Source organism: Heliconius melpomene, chromosome 15 (genome assembly GCF_056956725.1).
Source record: "Heliconius melpomene rosina isolate 202511_hmr_F chromosome 15, ASM5695672v1, whole genome shotgun sequence".
Lineage (NCBI taxonomy): Eukaryota > Metazoa > Arthropoda > Insecta > Lepidoptera > Nymphalidae > Heliconius > Heliconius melpomene.
Window position 1 is genome coordinate 459,838 of NC_140403.1, and position 21,120 is coordinate 480,957.

General features: G+C 31.5%; 3 protein-coding genes across 12 annotated transcripts in view; 1 reads left to right on the top strand and 2 right to left on the bottom strand.

Moving 5' to 3' along the window:
* Positions 1 to 8,877, bottom strand: part of lqf (epsin homolog lqf) — a 33,644-nt gene extending 24,767 nt beyond the window's left edge. For 7 of the 10 annotated variants that reach the window (XM_085198677.1, XM_085198672.1, XM_085198671.1 and 4 more), the window contains exon 1: positions 8,202 to 8,340. In XM_085198677.1, the coding sequence (XP_085054803.1) occupies positions 8,202 to 8,267 (66 nt within the window). In that variant the 5' untranslated portion in view covers positions 8,268 to 8,340. The other 3 variants (XM_085198678.1, XM_085198673.1, XM_085198676.1) reach the window with 2 other exon arrangements.
* Positions 8,878 to 9,221: 344 nt separating this feature from the next.
* Nup75 (nuclear pore complex protein Nup75) lies at positions 9,222 to 15,142 on the top strand. Its single transcript, XM_085198107.1, has 9 exons — positions 9,222 to 9,430; positions 9,502 to 10,203; positions 10,761 to 10,883; positions 11,087 to 11,299; positions 11,625 to 11,734; positions 12,666 to 12,880; positions 13,166 to 13,384; positions 13,685 to 13,784; positions 14,118 to 15,142. The coding sequence occupies exons 1-9, from the start codon at positions 9,356 to 9,358 to the stop codon at positions 14,311 to 14,313; spliced, it is 1,953 nt and encodes a 650-aa protein (XP_085054233.1). The 5' UTR covers positions 9,222 to 9,355; the 3' UTR covers positions 14,314 to 15,142.
* Positions 15,143 to 16,460: 1,318 nt separating this feature from the next.
* Positions 16,461 to 17,278, bottom strand: LOC146531167 (oxidized purine nucleoside triphosphate hydrolase-like). The gene has a single exon (XM_085198108.1). The coding sequence runs from the start codon at positions 17,128 to 17,130 to the stop codon at positions 16,579 to 16,581; it is 552 nt and encodes a 183-aa protein (XP_085054234.1). The 5' UTR covers positions 17,131 to 17,278; the 3' UTR covers positions 16,461 to 16,578.
* Positions 17,279 to 21,120: the final 3,842 nt, after the last annotated feature.

The following is a 21,120-nucleotide window of genomic DNA, read 5'->3' on the forward strand; positions in this document are numbered from 1 at the left end:
CTCTGTACTCGTTAAAACATTTCCGTTCCCCACTTTTAGCCGAACTTTGGAAGCATTACGTGTTGAGTGGCGGAACTAAACGCCGCGCTTTGCCCCATTACCAGAGCAAGGAAATGAAAATATTAAATATTTAATTTCCTCGAGTGAACATTGCAGCTATGGTTAATAGCCCTGTTCGGCTAACCCACTACTTCAAGGTAACTGTAGGGTAGAAGTGAGTTATAAATGTAGCGTGATAGGTCCCATATACCAAGGTCGATATTTTATGATATGTACAAATATAGTATGGAAGATATGTTTTGAATACTAAATTAGTGAAATTCTGGAAAATATCAAAATTACTCAGAAAGTGATGGAATAAACATGTTTAATTTTAATAAAATCTATAAATAATAAAAATCTTTCTACTAGAGGCCAGTCATGACGCAGGGTCATAAAATCGAACCCACAACGTGTTCGATTTCCATTCGAGTAAATTAAATATTCATTTCATCCCACTGGTAAGGGGGCAAAGCGCGACGTTGAGTTCCGCCTCTCAAAATGTAATGCCTGAAGAATATGGCAGAAAGTGGGAAAATGGAAGTGTTTAATGGGAGCGGAGTATATAAACATCAGGTTCCCAGGGTCCCTCCTATCCTGTTAAGTTTGCGATACAGCGTGAAGCTAAAAGAAAGAAGAACCACCGTGGATGCTGTATTTAAGATGAAAAATCTAGACTTAACAAAAAATACTGTCCGAGTGTCTATAGTAGGTACGTTGACAACTGTAGTACCGTATCGTAACTGTTGCATCAACCACTACTAACTGATGCCATTCTAATATAACTCTTAGTACATAGAAATAAAGTCCACCACTTGACAGGCCGCGAACAGATATCGGATGTTGTAATAATAGGTGTGCAGAATCAGAGCTAGCGAGACGTGCGTTGAACTTTTGATAATCAAAAAATGATAGACGCTTTAAAATTAAGTTGCAAATTGCTTATTTTTCACGCCGTATCCTGTATGCATGGAGTAGGGTATGCAGAGGGAACCCGAGTGGGAATCGAACCCATAATCATATCATTTACAGTCAGCGGTTGCTCTTGGTGCAGTCGAGCAATATCTGTTATGTTATGTTCATGTATGTTTATTTTTATTTCCACTCTCAACAAAGCTTCGCCCAAGTAGGGAACGGAGTGTCTTAACACTAGATTTTGCCTACCGTGCCGTATGCGGGGTACAGCTTGAAGCTGCATATTAAATTCATATAATAATAATATTATAACCTAACCGGCGCCTAGAAGTGTCAAAACTTTAATATTTTCTTATGTGCACATCAAATATACGCGAACGTATAAAACCGAACGTTTATTACGATATGTCATCGACCCCAAATAAACTAAAATAGCAAAATTTTATTAGAAAACAACTTAATTTGCTAGTTCAGTTTAGGTTAATAATTAAAATATTTTTACTTTACAATGTAACAAAGATAGAAAAAAGCATAATGAAAATAGATAACGACCATTAATCTATCTAAATATTATACGTCTGTTACGTACGTCTTCTTACTTGAGCTAAGAAATAAAAAAAAAATCCATCTCCCTAAGTTGAAATCCAATTTACGACATTCGCCGTTACAGCGGAACATATAAAAAATCTCTCCCTCCCCAAAAAATATCGACACACGTTTAAAAATAAAACAAAACAGTAAACAATAAAAAAATCAGCAAACGTAAGAAGGTAAGTCACGCGGTTGTTGACCTCACAACCGATCGTATGTACGTACGAGTGTACGACAGAGTATACGACCCACCCGCTTCTATACGTTGGATGCACTGTCCCACGTAAAACAATCTGGAGCCGTAATTTTAAGACACTCCGTTCCCATTAAGACACTCCTTCCTTACTTTACGCCAAATTCCCGAGGCGTGTTAAGTCGCCGCATTGTCTTGTTACCAGAGCAAGGAAAAATAAAATAAAATAATTAATTTCATCGAGTGAGAATCAAATTCACAACCTGTCGATTTTAGAGTCGCACGCAAGCTTGTGGTCCCGCGCCACGACTGGCCTCAACGTCATTTCATAATAATTTAAAGTACTATCACTTTGGATAATTGTAATTGACAACAGAATCCAGTGTTTGATCTGGCGGGACGGTCGCGAGTTCTATTAACAAACGAAGCTTAAAAATAGAAAAACAAATAGCAAAGACCTTCAGGTAGCCTGGAGGTTGATAGCCGAAAGTCCGTGTGACAGAGTGACGACGTAAAACAATGTATCTTTGTCAATGACGGCCTATTATTATATTTTAAATTATAATTCACAAATATTTTAGCCTTTGTACAAAATGTACATAATTAGTTTATTATTCACCTTCACGTTGTATCCCACATTTGCGGGATAGGCTCTGGTGTTAAGACACTCCGTTCGTCACCTACCGCCAAAATTTCATGATATTGTGTGTTGAGTAGCAGAAAAATTATATATTTCGAAGAATCGAACCCACAACCGTCGCGTTAGCAGGTCATCTTTATCAATGAAATATCCGTATTTTAACGTAACTCTCATTTTCAGTTAAAATTAACTTCACAGTTAATTTGCTGAAATGTCAGTCTAGTTCCCAAAGGTTAATTGTTAGAATTGATTCACCGCTCGGTGAAAGGCAAATTACTGTAGAGAAGGAATAAAAAAACAACAAGCAATCTGTTAGTTGGGGTGTTTCTTATTAAAAATGATCGTAGTGGATTCAAATATTGTTTAGGGTTAGTCTCTATAGTTAATGCGTCATAAGTGGATTCGGACAAATAAAAGTAGTGTAAGACATTCCGTTCTAACATTCTGAATTGTTATTTAAAAAATATTGCCAATTTTTTTTTTACTTTGGCAGGAGATTTTTAAAATGTTTCTTTTTAATTTAGGTTAGTAAAAATTCTCATAAAAATGATCAGGAGTATTCGAACTCAACCAGAACAATTAAAATATAATACCTCCTATACATTAGGCTTGATAAATTAAAGCTTAAGCCAGATAAGCCTGTTGATATAAAAAAACAAAACATGACAATCATATAGTGACGCAATATTTGTTGGAGCGTAAGATGTTCAGCCGTTTATTTTTTTTAATGACGTCAATGCAAGTTAAATACAAAAACCAGTTATTTTAATTATTAGTTAATGAAATAAATAATACCTTTATTATTCTGATGATGTTGTATTTTACTCTACTTATTTGTTTTTATAGGTACACGATATTTCTGATGAATAGAATGTGTCAAGACACTCCGTTCTTCACTTTCCCACCTACACTGGGACGTTAGTATTTACGTTAGTCTTACTGCATTACGACAGATTTTTTCTGTAAGCCCCAAAACATTTCGATATGTGAACATGACATACCGTCATATAAAATGGCTTCACGATGTATTCCGCGTTTAACAGTGGGGAGACCAATCCTAGTGTTAGAGACATTCGAGACATGATGTGTCGAGTGGCGTAACTCTAAACCGGGCTTTGTCTTGTCAATAGAGCGACGAAATGAAAACAATTCTTTCCCCCGAGCAGGAATTCAACCCACAATCGTCGCGTTTACCTTAAGATATGTATGTGTATACAAGATGAAGAAAATGTATGATAATATTAAAACAATACAGTAAAAGTGTTTTCGTTAGTAAATGCAGGCAAAACGTCACAAGTGCTTAAACAGTCTTATGAGTCTATAGGAGTAGAAGTCAAGTGGGAAACCAAGACCTTTGGATAAATTTTTTTTATAAAAATAATACTATTTTACTCATATATTACTAAATTCACAAATTTCCATATATTTTTGAGCATAAATTATTATATTATTATAACCCCTGTATAAAACAATACTATAAAAAAGGAGGTTGTTAATAAAATTAATAGCTTCACGATGTATGCCACATATGGGTGAATATACGCTATTTGAGTTTTTTGTGTCCCAGAAGGAAATGTTATCTATTCTATTTAATATTTATAATTTCACTATTTGACACTATTTTGAAATTTGTAATCATGGGGGCCAGAAGATTTTCTCATATTTTTGTGTTTTATAAGTACCAGAGGAAAATGTGTTACCAGAGGAGTGACACTACTGGCAGAGTAGTAATAAATTGAATCAGGAAAGTGACACACCATTGTTATAAGCTGAGCAAGGGGACTTATATTAATTAAAACACGTAAAAATTATATTATTAGAATATTTTTTATTATATAAGACACATTCAGTCTTCATAATTTCTTAATGCAACCTTATTGTTATATTAATATTAATAGTTTTTAATGCTTCAGTTTTCAATACCCGATTAAAATAACAGAATGAAGTATATTCTGCTTATTAGTCTCATCTGAGAAGAAAATAACAGTAAATATTACTGTTTCATAGTTTTTCATTATAAAACAATCAAAAAGTGAAAAGTTTGTAACATTTCAGGTACTGTAATGTTAATCTACTAAAAAAAAACAAAAATATAAACTTCTTTCACAAAACAAAACAATAGTACTATTTAATGATACATCTATCAGTCTCGAGGTTATTTAAACAACTTAAAAAATTTCAGTCTACAGTATACATGAACTTATTCATTTTTGCAAAGAACAGAATTAACAATTTTCGCGTAACTAAATATTTTATACTTACATACTGAACACTCAATCATTTACTTTTCAAACACATCAATTGGCTTTGGAAACTTGTAGAATACTCTGTTACCTTTCATAAATATATTGAGCACTGGTAATATGGCCAAGATCTGTTCCCATTTAACATCAGACATATTATTGTCGTTAATTTTAAAAAGGGTACCATCTTCATTGGAGACTTTTAAAAATGTAACTCTGATATCTCCTTCTTCTTCATCAAAATCTGATGAACATACACCAGCATATCTATATTTTTTATTATTTATTTGGTATTCCACAAGAACAAAATCTCCATTCTTAACAGACATAGGAGTGTTTGCATTAACTATATCAGATGAATTAATTAGATGCGTAGATGTATGCGCAACCATTTCATTTGACACATCTTCTTCAGAATTAGTATATGCTGCAGCAACATCCAATTTATTTTATTTTTGGGGGTATTTAATGTCACCTAAGTGAAAATGAGGACAAAAATTGCAACAAAAGCAACTGAGGCTCTTCATGTACAACGTATTGCCCAAACAGTTTCCTCGTACTTGGTGCATTTTTAATTTACCACTGAAAAGTTTAATATTTGGTTTATTATCTTTCAGTATCTTTTTTTGAAAATCCATTTCTTTTTCGGTTATCATAAATATTTGAATGCCGGGATAGTTTTTATCTAATTCGGTAGCAAAGTCGTTAATGGTAGCAATGTCAGTAAAGCAACAACTTTGCCAGCGATATGTTTACATGTTGCTCCGATACCATCTGGAGGTCCTTTGCCATGACCGGCTTCATGGTAATTCCAGGTAAAATGAAAAATATTTGGATATGTTTCAGTCAATTTACAAATTAAGTAAAAAAACATTATCTTTGTTACGGTACTGAGTAACTGGACCATCGCTTAAAAAATGAATGTTTCCTACTGAAGAAGGTCTGTATAACCAACTTTTATTTGCATTAGATGACTGTCTTAAGGTTTCATATAAATTTCATTCAACACTTTGTATTTCTTGCCTATTTTACCACTTAACACTTTTTTAAATATTTTCTTGGCACAGAAGTGACGCCAGAGAAGTGACAAAATCGTATATAACTTACAAAAATAACATCACTCGATTTTCGCACCACCATTTAACGTAACACATGACATTTACACACAATAAACCTTGTATTGAGCCAATAAACAATTTTGTAACAATAAAATACGAAAACATATGCTTATCAAAGGAAATACTTCAACGACTGGCACAAACACACTCTTGGAGATTATTTCGCAAATTGATGCAATATTATTTAAGTTTTGTTCGAGACCGTTAGCTTGCTAATAACTTCACACTGTTCTACGCGCGTAGTTCAAGGTCAAAATATACATCGGCGATTTTAAGTGAAATTTTTCTTCTTTAGAGTTTCGCCAGATGAAGTGACGTATTTGTAACATGACATGAAAATAAGATATTTCTTTTTATATTAATAAATATTTTTACCGTGTATTTTGATTAAATATGTTTCGATGTTTATAAAAGTTAGTGGTAGTTTAAAAATAAAACATATTTTTATACATATTCAAAGTATATTGCCGTTAAATCATTATAATGCATTAATGGGAAGGCCAGAGGAGTATACATTTTTAACTTTTTAAGCTAATAATTCTTTAAATTAAACAATTATCGTGAATAGACTATATGGGCCAGATAAAAGGCCATGTTATTTATTAGCATCGCATAGAGAAACAATAATATAATAAGGTTAACATAAAATTTTTCTATAGACCATTGAAATTCAAATAGCGTATATTCACCCATATAGCAGAGCCACCGTTTGACTGTGAGCGGGACACGCGTAGTTGTGGGTTCAATTCCCAGTACGGAGAATAAATAACTTTTCTCACTCTGGGCAACAAGACAAAGCGCGGCGTTGAGACCCGCCACTTAACACGAAATATATAAAAAAATATACGAAAAGTGGGGAATGGAGTATTTAACATTAAGTTCTCTCTGCCTATCCAGCTTAAAGTAGGATATAGTGGCAAATAAAAAAAAAACCTATTCATTTATAATTATTTTAAAGATGTTTATCACAAGTACTATAGGAAGTGGCATTGTGGATGTGACCATGGGCGCAACAGCCTTTGAATACTTGTTTGTTTAACAACATTAACAGGAAATATATTGAAAATGTCTCTTGCAGAATTCCCATTTTGTTATGATTTTTACCTTATTCTGTTTAAGATAGCATTTTATTTTTTTAAAAAAAGTAACAATACTAACAGTTATAGCAAAGGATGTTGATTTAACAATGAACTGACATTAAATTTAATATGTTCAGGTTCTAATGAAACAGCATTGACTGTAAACACAAAGGTTGTGGGTTTGATTCCCACTCGTGGACACAATTATATTCAACTTATTGTGATATGCCTGCTCTGGAATGTAAAGTGTTGACACCATACATCACATAATGTCTTATAAATTGGGGAGTGAAAAACAGTCTCTACTACCTACTAATAAGTAGGTTCCTTTAGTTCACTTTTTAAGAAACTGTCAAAAAAAAATTTAAAATTACAAATAAATCATTAGAATGTATATATTTTGATCATTGCATTATTAACCTCATAACAAGGAATTTTATACAATATTTTTGTTTATTAAACAGATAGCACAAATGTGTGAGGTTATTACACTATTTATCACAAAAAATATAAAAGAACAAAGCTATCACAGTAATATGATAAACAAATATAGATTGTGATGGTACTTATCTTGTCTTGCCTAAATAACTTGCAAACATCTTCAAGATGAAGACATGACAAATATTATAAAAATATATATGTAAAAATATATAGCAGGCGGAGAAAAGCAACACCAAATTAAAAATTATTCGACTAGAATCACCTTTGATGTATTTTCTAGAATTATTAATATATAATTATTAATTGATGATTACTAGACCTAGAGTAAATATTCTAATAATTATAACTCTTCCACCTACTTCCATCCTCTACATACTAGGAGTCGGTTTTGTTGATAAGTTCAAAGAACTTTCTGCCCAAATGCAAGACTTTGTATTGTTACAGTAAGAATATGTAAATATTACCAAAAAAAAAATCTTAATTAAAATGCAAAATTATTAGATAAAAAAATCTAAATTTGTGATTCATAATGACTCGTGCCTTTAAATTTATAAGATAATTTGTAATTGAAAAGTTACAGTTTACAAGGGAAAAAAAACATTAAAAGCTATTTTGAAATTGTGTGTGTAATTATTTTGATGAAATATTTTTTATAAATCATATTAGAGTTGCTTGAACAAGTTGATTAGCTTATAGTTGGTTAGTAGAAAACAGTAGGTATTTGAAATATTTTTTCCAGTTAAGTAATTTTGTTATAAATATATTTTTAATTTAAAATTTATGTTTTATAAAAAATATGCATTAACTAAATAGGAAGTTAATTATAAATATTGAAATAAGTATAATATATTACGAAATTTACATATTATAAAAAATGCTTAAAAGACTCTTTTTTAATTACATTTCACTAAAACATATTAGAAAAGTTTCACATGTACTTACAAAAAAATCCTGTCTTACTTGCAAAAAAACACACAGACTACACTGTTTCCTTTGAAAACTGAGCATAAACTTCACAACCTGTACTTCTATCTGTAAGTAATCTAAATCATAGCAGCTATCAATTTTTGATAAAACTTTATCATACCTTATATGTTATATACAGCAAGTATATAAGATTTTTCACTGTACACAAGTGACGTCACTGCCATACGACTCGCCAGTCGCGAATACACAAACAAATAGATACTAAGCAGATAATCACGGCCTAATTTCTGTTTCCCTTTGCAACAAGTTCACCGCTACGTCAAGCTAGTAGTTTTCTTTCACTCAAATACTATTTGAAGTTTTGTATAAGTTATAACTAAAATTTAGGCACCCGAACGAGGTGAAGGCCTGCCTTATAGTGCGTAACTGGGTCTCGGTCGAATACCTAAATAAAAAGCTAGCGATTGTAAAAATTAACGCAACGCTTACCAAATTGTATATCTGGTGGTCCTGTTACAATTGATTCCCTCTATCAGACTTATCAACATAAACATATATAACACATTATACTAATATCACTTTGTACGACACTATGTTATACGATTTACTGTTTAATTTTGTACAATTTACTTCATTTAATTTAAACAAAACACTTTTTTGACGAATTGACAAAAATCGCCTCGCTCATGACAAATCAACATGTCTTCCAACACTATATCCGGTCAAGTCAGAATGATTTGTGAAATGATAAATAAAGATATACTTTGTATATATTATTAGCGACAAGTAAGTATAATAATTATAATTGTATTATATGTTAACTTTTATAATTAATACTTATATATTTTCACCATATCATACTGATGTAACAGTGTAATGTTACTGGACAAAGATTGAATATTTATGATATATAAGTCATGTAGTTATTTAGGTATAACTTGTCAATTTTTTATAATGTAAGTATTTTTTATTGTTTTTATTCATTTAGAAAAAAGTATGGTACCTTTAGATTTTGTTACTGTGTGAATATATATATATTTTTTTACATTTGACAGTGACAGGAACGCGAAGCATGACAGCATCGGCGTTAAATAGTTGAAAGTTGAAAATAAACGGTTATGAACTTCTTAACTTTAAACCTTTTTATTGTCTAATTTACTTATTTAAATATGAATTTTTCAAGTTTCTCCAGTAGCCCGTCTCCAGCAACTAACACACAAACTGTTAAAAGAGTTAAAACATTTGTAAGTAGTTTAAAAACTCTACTTAGGTTATGTTAAAGTAACTATTTTACTATATTTACTGCTATTTTCAGGTATTACCAGAAAAATGTTTCGAAAAACGAATTGGCGCCGCTTGGAGACGTGGTAACCAATTCGCAATATATCCTCGAAGTCAAAACGTAAACAAAAATATATCGGAAGACGCTCATAAAACAGACGATAAGATTATAAATATTCGTCAGAGTATAGTATTGTTTACTCCAATATTACGAAAACTTGTTAACGAAGCAAATGGCACATTCCTGTCTTTACAAAAACTAGTTGAAACTTCTAAAACAACAGACAACCAAGTCGAATTCCTTAAGCTTTCGCGCCAATATCGCTCCATAATTCGAGTTTGTATTGAAAGCTTACAAGAAGCTGCTCAGAAAGAAAATGACGGAATTGAAAAGAATACTCTACATTCATACATAACAATTTTCTATTCAATAGAATGTATTTGGCATTTGTGTGAGATATTATTCATAGATATAATCCCTGGTGAGGTTGTACTGCCATTTTTATTAGAGTGGGTTCGTTTTCATTTTCCCTGTCATGAGCAGACTGCGGCTCAGCTACTAGAAGCCTGTGAGAGGGGCTCAGAAGACCATTCTGAGTACTGGGATACTGTTATAGGAATGGTAGTTCAGGGTAGAGTAGATGTGGCCAGAGCATTACTTAAATTACATTCGGCAGCTGATACCAATGAATTTAAACTAGTTGATAACTCATTGAGAAGCATGCCTGTATATAGTGTAAGTTTCTTTTGTTTATTTGCAAAGAATCATAGAATATAAATGGTAAAAGTTGACTATTTTTTAAGACCTAAGCCTACTAAAGTGGTTGGATGACTGGTTATTAATCTTAGAGCATGACAAAAAAAATGTAATTTAGAAAGAAAATAATACTTGTAGCTTAACAATTTTGATACAGTATTCTGTAAAACCTTTGAAACATCAAAAGTTTAGTAATTAAAAAATTAAATTAATTAATAAGACTATTGTGGCCATTGTGGTGCAATGGTGTTTAGCAGTGTTGTTTAGCCTCTGTCATTGTGGTCGATGGTTGTAGATTTGAGCCATAACTGGGATAATGAATTCCTTATGTTGTTATAAGTTACTTGGTATTGAGATCTACCACAGCCTACCCTGCTATGTGCGGGAAACAGTGTGAAGCTAATAGTAAAAAATATTTTTAAAAATCCCATAAGAGGGAAAAGTGCAAACTTGAAAAAATTATGTGAATTATATTACTTTCTATGACCTTTAATGGTTGATGTTTATTAGACTTTCATAAAAAAAATCGTTTTTAGGTGTATGGAGGTATATCAACAGGTGAATTCACAATAACCTGGAAACATTGGCAAGCAGAGTGTAGATCAAAACTTGGAAGTAGATTATTGATTGATCAACCTCAATTAGAACTTATTATGAGAGTGAGTTGCAGCATATACAAAATATCATTTTTCTGTAGATATCTGTAATATATCTTAGAATTGGTTGGCCTGACTAATCACAGGAAGTACTGGTTAATTATTAACTGATAATTTAAAAATAATTTTATATATTTTCTAAAAAGTATGATTAATATTTTTTTAATTCCATTAACCTAAGTTTTAATATAAAACCATACCAACAGCTAATAACTGGAGACTATACAGCTTTCCAATCAATAAGAACTAAATATACATCTTGGTTCGATATCCTGGGAGGCTGGCTTCTCTTCACATCTCCCTGGGCAAAGAGACGGGATCTCAGTGCCGCTGGAGCGGCCTGTGCTGGTATGGAGACCACCAGCTTGTCCCATTTGGATGTTATGGTTCGAGCGTTGCTTGATGGGGACTTGCATCAGGTATGTAGGATTTGTTTAGTTATTATTAATTAGTATCAGCTGCACGCTGTATCCTGCACACAGCAGGGTAGGCAGTGGGAATTTAGTGCTAAGACACTGTCCCCATTTTCCGCTGAATTCTGGTGGCATGGCGTGTTCAGTGGCGGCTTTTGCCTCGACACCAGAGTGAAGAAATGAAAACAAATTTAAATAAATATTTCATCTCCTCGAGTAGGGATTAAACCCATAACCTGTCGGCTTACAGTAATACTTTGTGCCCATACGCCACGACTGGCCTCTGTGTAATAAATATTAATATAATATCTATCTTAATTAAATTTTCCAGGTGATTCATGAAATACAACAGGTGTCTGACAATGGGTGGTTCGCTGCTCATCTAACTGATATGCTGTTCCACTGCGGCAAGCTGCAGGTTTTGGATAAGCAGCAAAATGAGTAAGATATTTGGTTTTTTAAACTAATTTAAAGAAAAAAAAGAATTCTTATTAGAAATAATTCTTTATATATGTGTTTACAATTTTCTCGGAAACTATAAGCTGAATTCTTGCTTATTTGATTCTTAATCTTAAATTCTTAATAATCTTATCAAGATACATTCATATATTGAAATTCTTATACTCCTGTGTACAACTTATTTATGTCTGTTACTATGAAATAAAAACTAAAAGTCATACCAAGTATTTTTTTATTTAAATATTTCTCTTGGTATATTAATTTTTATTATTATCTTATCTTGTCGTGCGACATTGAGTTGAGTCGCCACTCAACGAGAATTAGATGGAAGGTGAGGAACTTCCTAATGGTAACAGAGTGTTTTGAGACTTAGATTACCAGGTTCCCTCTTCCTCTCCTGCTATTTGCGGGATACAGTGTTAAGCTGCAATAAAAGAAATCTTATCTTTTATAGTTTATCTTATTTATAAGTTGCTCTTATCTATAATGCTTGAATAATTAGAGTAAATAATTTAAAAACATATTGACATTGTTTGTGTAAATAATTTATAATGTCATTTTAGTTTTCTTTAAGGATATGTAAAATTTATGAAATAATGCTTGAAATTTATTACAAAAATTCCAATTTCGTGAAACTCAGACTTCAGTCACCAGTTTAATTATTCCCAATTTTTTTTATTTACCACATTTTTGTTTCTGATCTAATTCATAGATAAGTATAAAAATTATATTTGTGAGGTCATCAAAAATGCTTAATGCATAATAACAATTAATGAAAAGTAGATATCTGCCCTTTTAATAGGATATAAAAGAATACAGAAGATACCATTTCCACATTTATAAAGATTACACCATAATTAAATATACTAAAAAAAACTTGTTTGAATTTCCATTTTCCTTTTTTATTTTCTAGTATAACAATAAACCTCCGGGACAGTCTAATCCTGGAGTATGGATCGTTACTTCTAGAACACAAATCACTCTGGTCGGTGGGACTATCCTATTTAGCGTCTTGTTCCGAAGGAGGAAAGAGGGCCGAGCTGCTATTAGAACGAATGCCGATAGAAACAGAGGCCAAAGCTATGAGAGTGGCCGCTGAGGCCAAGAAGTTTGGACTTTTGAGTGTTGGTAAGTTGCTTGGTTACAAAATTTCACCTAAAAGATTTTGTGTTTCTATTTAACTTCCACTCCTTATATCGTCTTATAAAGTATGGTACTTTATTGTCGTTATATAGAGTTTAGACTGTATTTTCATCATGGCGTAGGAAAAGGGGAGGCCGAGTGGTCCATGCCCACCCCAGAATAGCCTGGTGCCCATTTTGAGCGTGGGAAAGCCATTTTCTTACACGAACCCACAACCTATTACAGTCGCACGCTTTGCATATTTTACTTTTAATATTTAAATTTTTCCAGTGCAAACAATATGCTCGTGCATGTCCACACGTCGCCTAACCACGGGAGGTCCGGGCGCAGCGCTCGCGTGGGCGGGGCGCGGCCGCAATCCAGCGCTTTGCGCTCGAGCCGCGCACACAGCGCTCAAAGCGTATAGCGCTGGTGAAGCGCTTCCAGCCGCTGACCTGCTGTTGACCGCGGGCGGGGTGCTGCTTATTGATGATACGCTGCTGTTGTTGGGTGGGTGTTATTTTATTTTATTTTTTTAAGATTGGTAGAGTGATGTGATTTTTTTTTATAGTTGAAAATTAAGTGATTTACATTTAGTACTAACGTTTTAGTTTATAATATAAAATGAGAGTTATATGTATTAAATGTAAATATACAATGAATGTACTTTGTTATTAAAATATAATATTATGCTTTTGTAGTATTTTATTTTTATGTGTATACAAAGCTGACCTTGGTTGTCATAGAACATAATAACTTAATTGGATGAAGCACTAAATAATATTAGAACATTGTGTCTTCAATTTTCAGGTAAATACTGTGATTTCCACAGACTATACAAAAATAGAGAATTTAAAAAGGCTGCCAAGTTGCTAGTGTCGCTAATCACGTCCAACATAGCGCCTGATTAGTAAGTTATATTTATTTATAATTTAGTATTTTATAGATGAAAAAATATATATATTTTAGGATTTATAGCCCAAAAAAAAAAAATATTTTAGGATTTATAGCCCAAAAAAATTTTCATTTCAGTTATAAAATATAAAAATATAGCGGTATATTTACACAGAGTGAAAAAATAACATATTCATGAATGAGAATACGATTCTCTTCTTTTTCTTTCTTTTCTCATAACCGTCGTGCTTACAGTCACACGCTTGCGCCACAACAACCTCATTGTAGACATAATAATAAAAAAATAATTAATAAATATTGAGTTTAATAAATATTCTGTTATTCACAGCTTCTGGCCAACACTCTTTCTAGACACCCTACCACTCTTAGAAACAGAAGAACCTGTTATATCCTCTGAAGACACATATGAACTAATGCTGCAATTAGAACTCCATAGCAAATGCCTTGCTGAAGAAAAGGCAGAGCTCCTCCGACTGGCCCTAGCCAGAAATCTGGCCAGAACTGCCCTTCTAGATGACTTGTGAAAATAGTGTGAAATATAGTGATATACAGTAAGATATTGTGAAATACTGTAAAAAAGTGACAATAAAATATAAAAGTTTTTCCTGTTCCCGTTGAACTTTCGGAAAATCCGCTCTAAGTGCTCCCCTACGCTCCCCATGGAACATACATGCCAAATTTGTGTCTTCTATGTCAAATTATACTATTAGTTGTATCCTGTTTCCATAGAAGCTTGGGAGATTTCCGTAGCATTGTCAAGTTTGTTTGATTCTCAAAAACAATAATAAGTGTTAATTGGAGTTGTGCATACATCTTAATGAGATTTATGTTAATGTCGATTACCTGACCTCTGATTGTATCCATTTTTGGTCAGTTCCTTTTTTGTAATTGTCAATATTTTTGTGTAAAGATTGTGGGAAGATTATTAATAAATATCTAATTACATATAAGAACTTTTTGGAATAATATTGTTGTTAACTTTTTAATTATTAACTCTGTACTTCAAAATATTTTGTGAATATTTTTATATTTATTATTTCAAACTGAAACTAGTATTTTTTTTACTTTGATAAAGATAAAAGATAAAAAAAAAACATTTTTTTGGACTAAAGTACTTTTGCTTTTGTATCCCTCAATATCCAGAGTGAGGATAGAACTCACAACCATCAAGTTAAGAGGGAGATATTGTGTGATGCAGCTGATTCTGTTGCGGCACAATGGCTTCAGTTATTTGCTATTTAATTAATAATATTCTTAAAATCATTTTCGTGATTAGTATTTGTTTTATTAGTAGTACTTGTAGTAGAATATCTTTAATTTAATTTGCTTAGAATATAATTTAAATTGAATAAAGCTGTGTTTTTTTATTACCACAAATTTCATATAAGTTGATAAAAAAAGTTTATTTAAATCACACTTTATTTAATAATATTCTTTTATCTTAATTTTGTGTTCAGTTCAGTTAAAAAAATATTAACTTTCTTAAAGAAAGAATCTTTAACAAACTTTGTAATTCCTTATGGATACTATCATACTTTAGTGGGACAATGACTATTTGTACATGACATGGTACTGGGTTCAACAAGCCTTGGATTAATATTTCAAATATATTTTTATTTCTTGTAAAGTTTAAATTTTTTGTTTAATAAGTGCTAAAGAAATATAAAGTTAATTGCATAAACAAGTTTACAGCATTTTCTTAATTTACAAAATTTTTGAGAAGCAGGGTGACTAACTAAGGGAAATATATTTTTTTATTTTAGGTTCACTCTGTGCATAGTAGAGTAGACAGAGAGAACCTGGCAACATAGTGTTGAGGCACCATTCCCCATTTAGTAGACTTTCAATTCCCACTTTCCACTGAGTTCTTGAGGCATGGCATGTGGAATTTGTATATATGAAGTAGTAATAAATTAGTGTTGGCTTACACTACTCAATTTTATGTCTTGAAATCAGGTGGGGAAGAAGAATGAAAATAATTAGGTTCTCTGCATATCCCGGTAGATATGAGGGAGATGCATGAATCTGGCGCTTAAGGCTAATGTGTCAAAATGCAAATAAATTTTTCATTTATTCTTCTGTTTTCTTAGTTTGTAATAATAATTATTCATATTTTTACTTTTTTTCAACATCTTAATTTATGATTTGTAATTGTTAATTAAAAAAAATAACACATTTGAAATTGTTTTATTTATGACATTAGTTTTGTTTTGTTTCAAAGTTGAATTATTTTTAATTATTACTTAGAGCTTTAGTACCATTGTATTTACTCTAATTTTTAAAATTTAGATTAGGAATATTGATATCTGTTTCCTCAGCTTTACACTTTGTACCTAGCAGTAGTCAGAAAGAATGAAACACCAAAAACAATGAAGTTGTTTCTCATTGTCCACTGTAATCAACTTCTTCATACACACCTTCCGATGTCCTAATTCTTTTTATATGACCTTCCAGTATCATCAACACTAGGTTCCCACTATGTCTTTTATCTCTAGTTTTTAAGCATCACTATATTTTATCACTAGTTTTTTAGCATCACTCTGTATTTTAAATAACAGCGCCTCTGCTTTTTGAAATACAGAGAATAGGGAAAGTAGTAAGATATTCCATTTTCCAAACACATTCGGTTATATAAAAAAACATCAAAACACACACACACAACACAACACAATCAAAATCAACAGAGCTGTTTAATATTTAACTTATACCACTATTATTTATCAAAAAATAATAAAAAATGAAGGAAACAATGTCGTTATTGACAAAATCAATAAAAAAATTACAATCAATTAAAAATTAAACTTGGATATTGTACCATATCCTACATAGCAAAATAAAAAACATTCATTACACTTATAAAATGATTCCATTGAAGTTAATTCCTCCATCTTATAACTGAGAATAGTATCAAAGCCTTTATAGTTAAATCTACCATAGAATAGTTTATTTTGCAACATATAAGGAAACCAAATCTTGTCATCTGGCCACATATCTTCAAAAGGAACTTTATCCAAGTCAAACCATTTAGGAGCCATTTCTTCAGTTTCTTTTGGAACTCCTTTGTAAACGCTAGCAGAAAATACTCTTACATCCATCATAACTGTATCCCCTTCAAAAGTAAATTCTAAATGACCTATATTCTTTAAATTATCCGTTTTGACTGTAACACAACATTCTTCTTTTAGTTCTCGAATCGCAGCGTCGATTATTGCCTCATTTTGTTCAACTTTACCACCAAAACCATTCCACTTATTGATACCAAAGCCACGTTTCTTGAAACCTAATAATATCTGTTTTTCACTCCGTAAAAACACAAGCGTATACAGTTTCTTTGTAAACATTTTTTTTATTTTGGTTTCAGCTAAAAAAAATTTAATATGTTATAAGGTATGAATATAAATCTTCAATATCATTTATTTACGACGTAAAGTTTATTTTTATTTTATAACAGTATTTAAAAGAAATGCAATGCAAGAAGGCGCCAATTTGCTAAAGTATTTTAAAATTATATGATGTCAAATGTGAAATTGATATAAAATGTCAAAATTTAAAAGTCGGATCTATGTAACAAAATATTTTAATATAATTTACTTCTACCATCCACTATTACATGATTTATTTTTAATATTAGGTAATTTAATAATGCATTATTAGTAAAAACTTAAATATATAGATTATTCTAATAAAGACATACAGTGCCGCAAGTCTAGGGTTGCCTGATTTAAACATGTCACTAAATGTTAATAATTTGCACTCATGTGTTTTTTTAATGAATTATATAACCCCTGTTTGCGGCAGGAATTTTCCAGGCAACCCTGTTTTATAGTGTTCAGAAAAAAATAAGCTTTAATTTGATATATAATTCATTAAAAAAACACATGAGTGCAAATTATTAACATTTAGTGACATGTTTAAATCAGGCAACCCTAGACTTGCGGCAGACTGAGAGCTGGCAACCCTTAATTTTCCAATTCCTTATGCTATTATCTTTCAAATGATGTGCGATTCATATAAAAAACGTATGGGTGCAATTTTCTCCAAAAATGAGTTACGAAAAAATGTAATTAAAGGTGATTGCGGCAGGATTCTTCCAGGCAACCCAGGTGTAATCTGTTCTACTATTCATGTATTATTCATTAATATAGGTTTAATTAAGAAAACTCGTATATGCAGGATTCAACGGTCGGATCTCAGTCTAAATCTTATCTTTATTTCTCGTTCCTATCGTATGACTGTCGCTATTTTTGCTATGACAATGTATATTTTGTCGGACAAAGAGAATGTTATAATATACAAATTGGGAAGCAACTATAATAATACCTGCATCTTTGAAAACATCTCGCAGAGAATCTCGAGCTCTTAGATTATAAATACATAGATATACATAAAGATAGGTAGTTGTATCAATCAGCATTATATAGGTACAGTTAATATCTAGAAGTAGATAAGTACGTATATTCTATCCAATTTAGAAATGATTTTAAAGGATTGATGATGTTTAATGAGTGTGGATGAAGACATTTTTCAAATAATATTTTTGATCTCTTTATTTGGGACACAAAAGAGAAAATTAAAATAAACGGTGCTTCCTCTTAATGCGTCGTTGAATCATTCAACAAGAATAGTGTTAAGGTTTTCCCATTATGTTCTTACATTGATTATTTTTCGAGATTCCGAGATTTTTCATTTTCATTTCATTTTCCGGCTCTGGTAACATAGCTTGCATTTTCATGCCCATGTTAGAAAACGTTAAAATAGGTATTATAATAAAATATTTGTTTTATTTTTACGCATCTTCCATTTTTAGCGGAGTAGGCAAAGGGATTTAGTGTTTAGACACTCAGTTATACCCAACTTAAAGGTTAAAAATAAATTGAAAATGTTTTTTGTAGTGTTTTAGGAAGGAAAGGAACACACCACAAGTGCCCTATTGGTTTTATTTAGCAGCACTTTCCGTACAAAATTCGGCAAAAACGTAAATCTGTCGTTTGCGTTAGCTTAGAAGCTTAACTTTTCTTTTTCTGTATTCAAAGGGACTGGGACTGTCGCCTTGGATATTTGACATAAAATTCAGCATAGTCGCAAAAATTGAATTTTTAAGGTAAGTTTCTATTTACCAACTTATAATTACTTAGATCATTTTATACAGAATAAGTGTACCCGCATATTTAAGTTTGTCAACTTTTATAAATAGTAAGGGAGAAGTGGCATGAAGGAGCCAGGTTTTGAAAGAGCCACTTGCAATAGTATAGCAGCTTAGGAACGGATTCGATAGAATATTTTATTTTTAAATAGTAATATTGATTTCCCGACACCCACAAAAATTTTACAGTTCATCGGAATCAACGGACGCCGAAACGTCGAGTTGAAGTTTTTGGCATTCCAAAGCAAGTATTTTACCTCCTTTGAGTTGTTTTTTAGTATTTCTTTGTAAACAAATACGGGTAATTGGAATATAGATTGAGTTTATATATTTATTTGGCCTTGTAACTGCATTAAAATTGAGTTTGAAACGTTTTGATATCGTTGTCATTTTGGAGGTTACATTTTTTTATAGAATAAGTTATGAAAGAGCCAGGTGGACGGGCCTTGAAGAGAAGAGAGAGAAAGAGAGAAAGAAAAAACGAAAAAGGCCCGAAAGATCAGTAATTGAAGAATTAAATTGGCCATGGCCAATGGTTTCTGCCTAGATAAGTGGAAAGAAAATAAAAATGCGAGTGATGATTGGCTCAAAGGATTCATGAAGAAGCATAAAGATTTAACTCTGTGAAAACCTGAAAATACTTCACTGTCCCGTGCAATAAGTTTTAATAAAACGTAATGTAAAAACATTTTTTGAGAAATTATGCACTGCAAAGATTTTATGTTGTATAATGTTAAGAATAATATAATGTTAAGAAAAATAGAAAATAAATAAAATAATATAATGTGATTGGTCTGAATAATATAAGATTAAAAAGTTTGTTAGAATTATCTATTAATTATATTATGATATTATCTATTAAAAAAAACATTACTTTTTAATAAGAATTATTAAATCGTTTTTATTTAATATTGTTTAGCATAATTTTTACTGTTATACCTCATAATATACCTCTTTCATAACTTTTAATGACTCTTTCAATACCGAAATGTTATGAAAGAGCCAAATGACACATTTTTTTAAAATGAATATTTTACTGATTAATTATTGTATTTAAGGGTTATTTCGTACGAAATTACCTAGTTTAATAAATATATAATAATTTGAGGAAAAGAAATCTTAATTTCTTTAATTAAAAGTATATTTTTTTGCTTCATTTAGTAAACTGACTCTTTCATGCCACTTCTCCCTTACTTCCCGTTGGTCTTCCATCACAAAATTGGCACGGAACCCTAAAAATGCCATACAATGATAGGTAAGATAATGATAAGCAATCAAAACGCCAATCCATTTCATAAGTAGTCTTTATTATTTTTCTATACAACTTAAACTATACATTAATTCACTAATATACTTATGTGTATCATTAATTAAAGGGCAAAGTCTTAAAGAATTTTTAAAAAAGACTTTGATCGACACTTGTCATCGCGAAGTCCTGTTATCTAGGATGTATAAGAAATATAATTTGTTATGAGAATTGTGCAAGGTGTAGTACATTCAGGCTCAAAATAATTTTTTATGGTAATTTATACGTTTTTATTTTTAGGTCTTTTCAATTTTTGCTAACTTTATTTCTACCACGTGGAAGCATCTGTGCTGCTTTAACTGGTACAGCATATAGGGTAAAATAATTCAAGCCTGTATCTAAAAATAGCCAAGATTCGTCAACAGCTTAGACGTAGGATTTCTTTTCATTTTACGATTTAATATTCGTACTGTATTACGCGTGAGGCAGTTACGAATAGATACCAATAACGTAAACATCTACTACAATATTACTACTAAATGTTGCCGATGTTATTATAAAGAACATTCAGTACCTTTTTTTCTCTCCCTATCAAAATGTAAGATGTTATTTTAATAGAGAGTTAATTTATTTTTAACTTTTTAGTTCAATAAAAGGAATCACCGTCCGCCATTCAATTTTAGATTATTGAAACGGAAGACGTCAGGATGTAGTACCAGTTCAGTATTATCCCGGCTGATACGTCACAATAAAAGATTTTCATATTCTCTTAAGAGCGTCTTCGTTTTGGACCTGTCTCCCCTCGCAAGCTTTCTAAAGGATCGGGTTCTTTTGAACTCGAGAATTGCTAAAAAGAAGAGAACAGTAGAGTAGAGTCTAGGTAGAGAATTTCATGCTATCAGATAAATTGAATATGAGTGCATGACTGTACCTTCAAAAGGT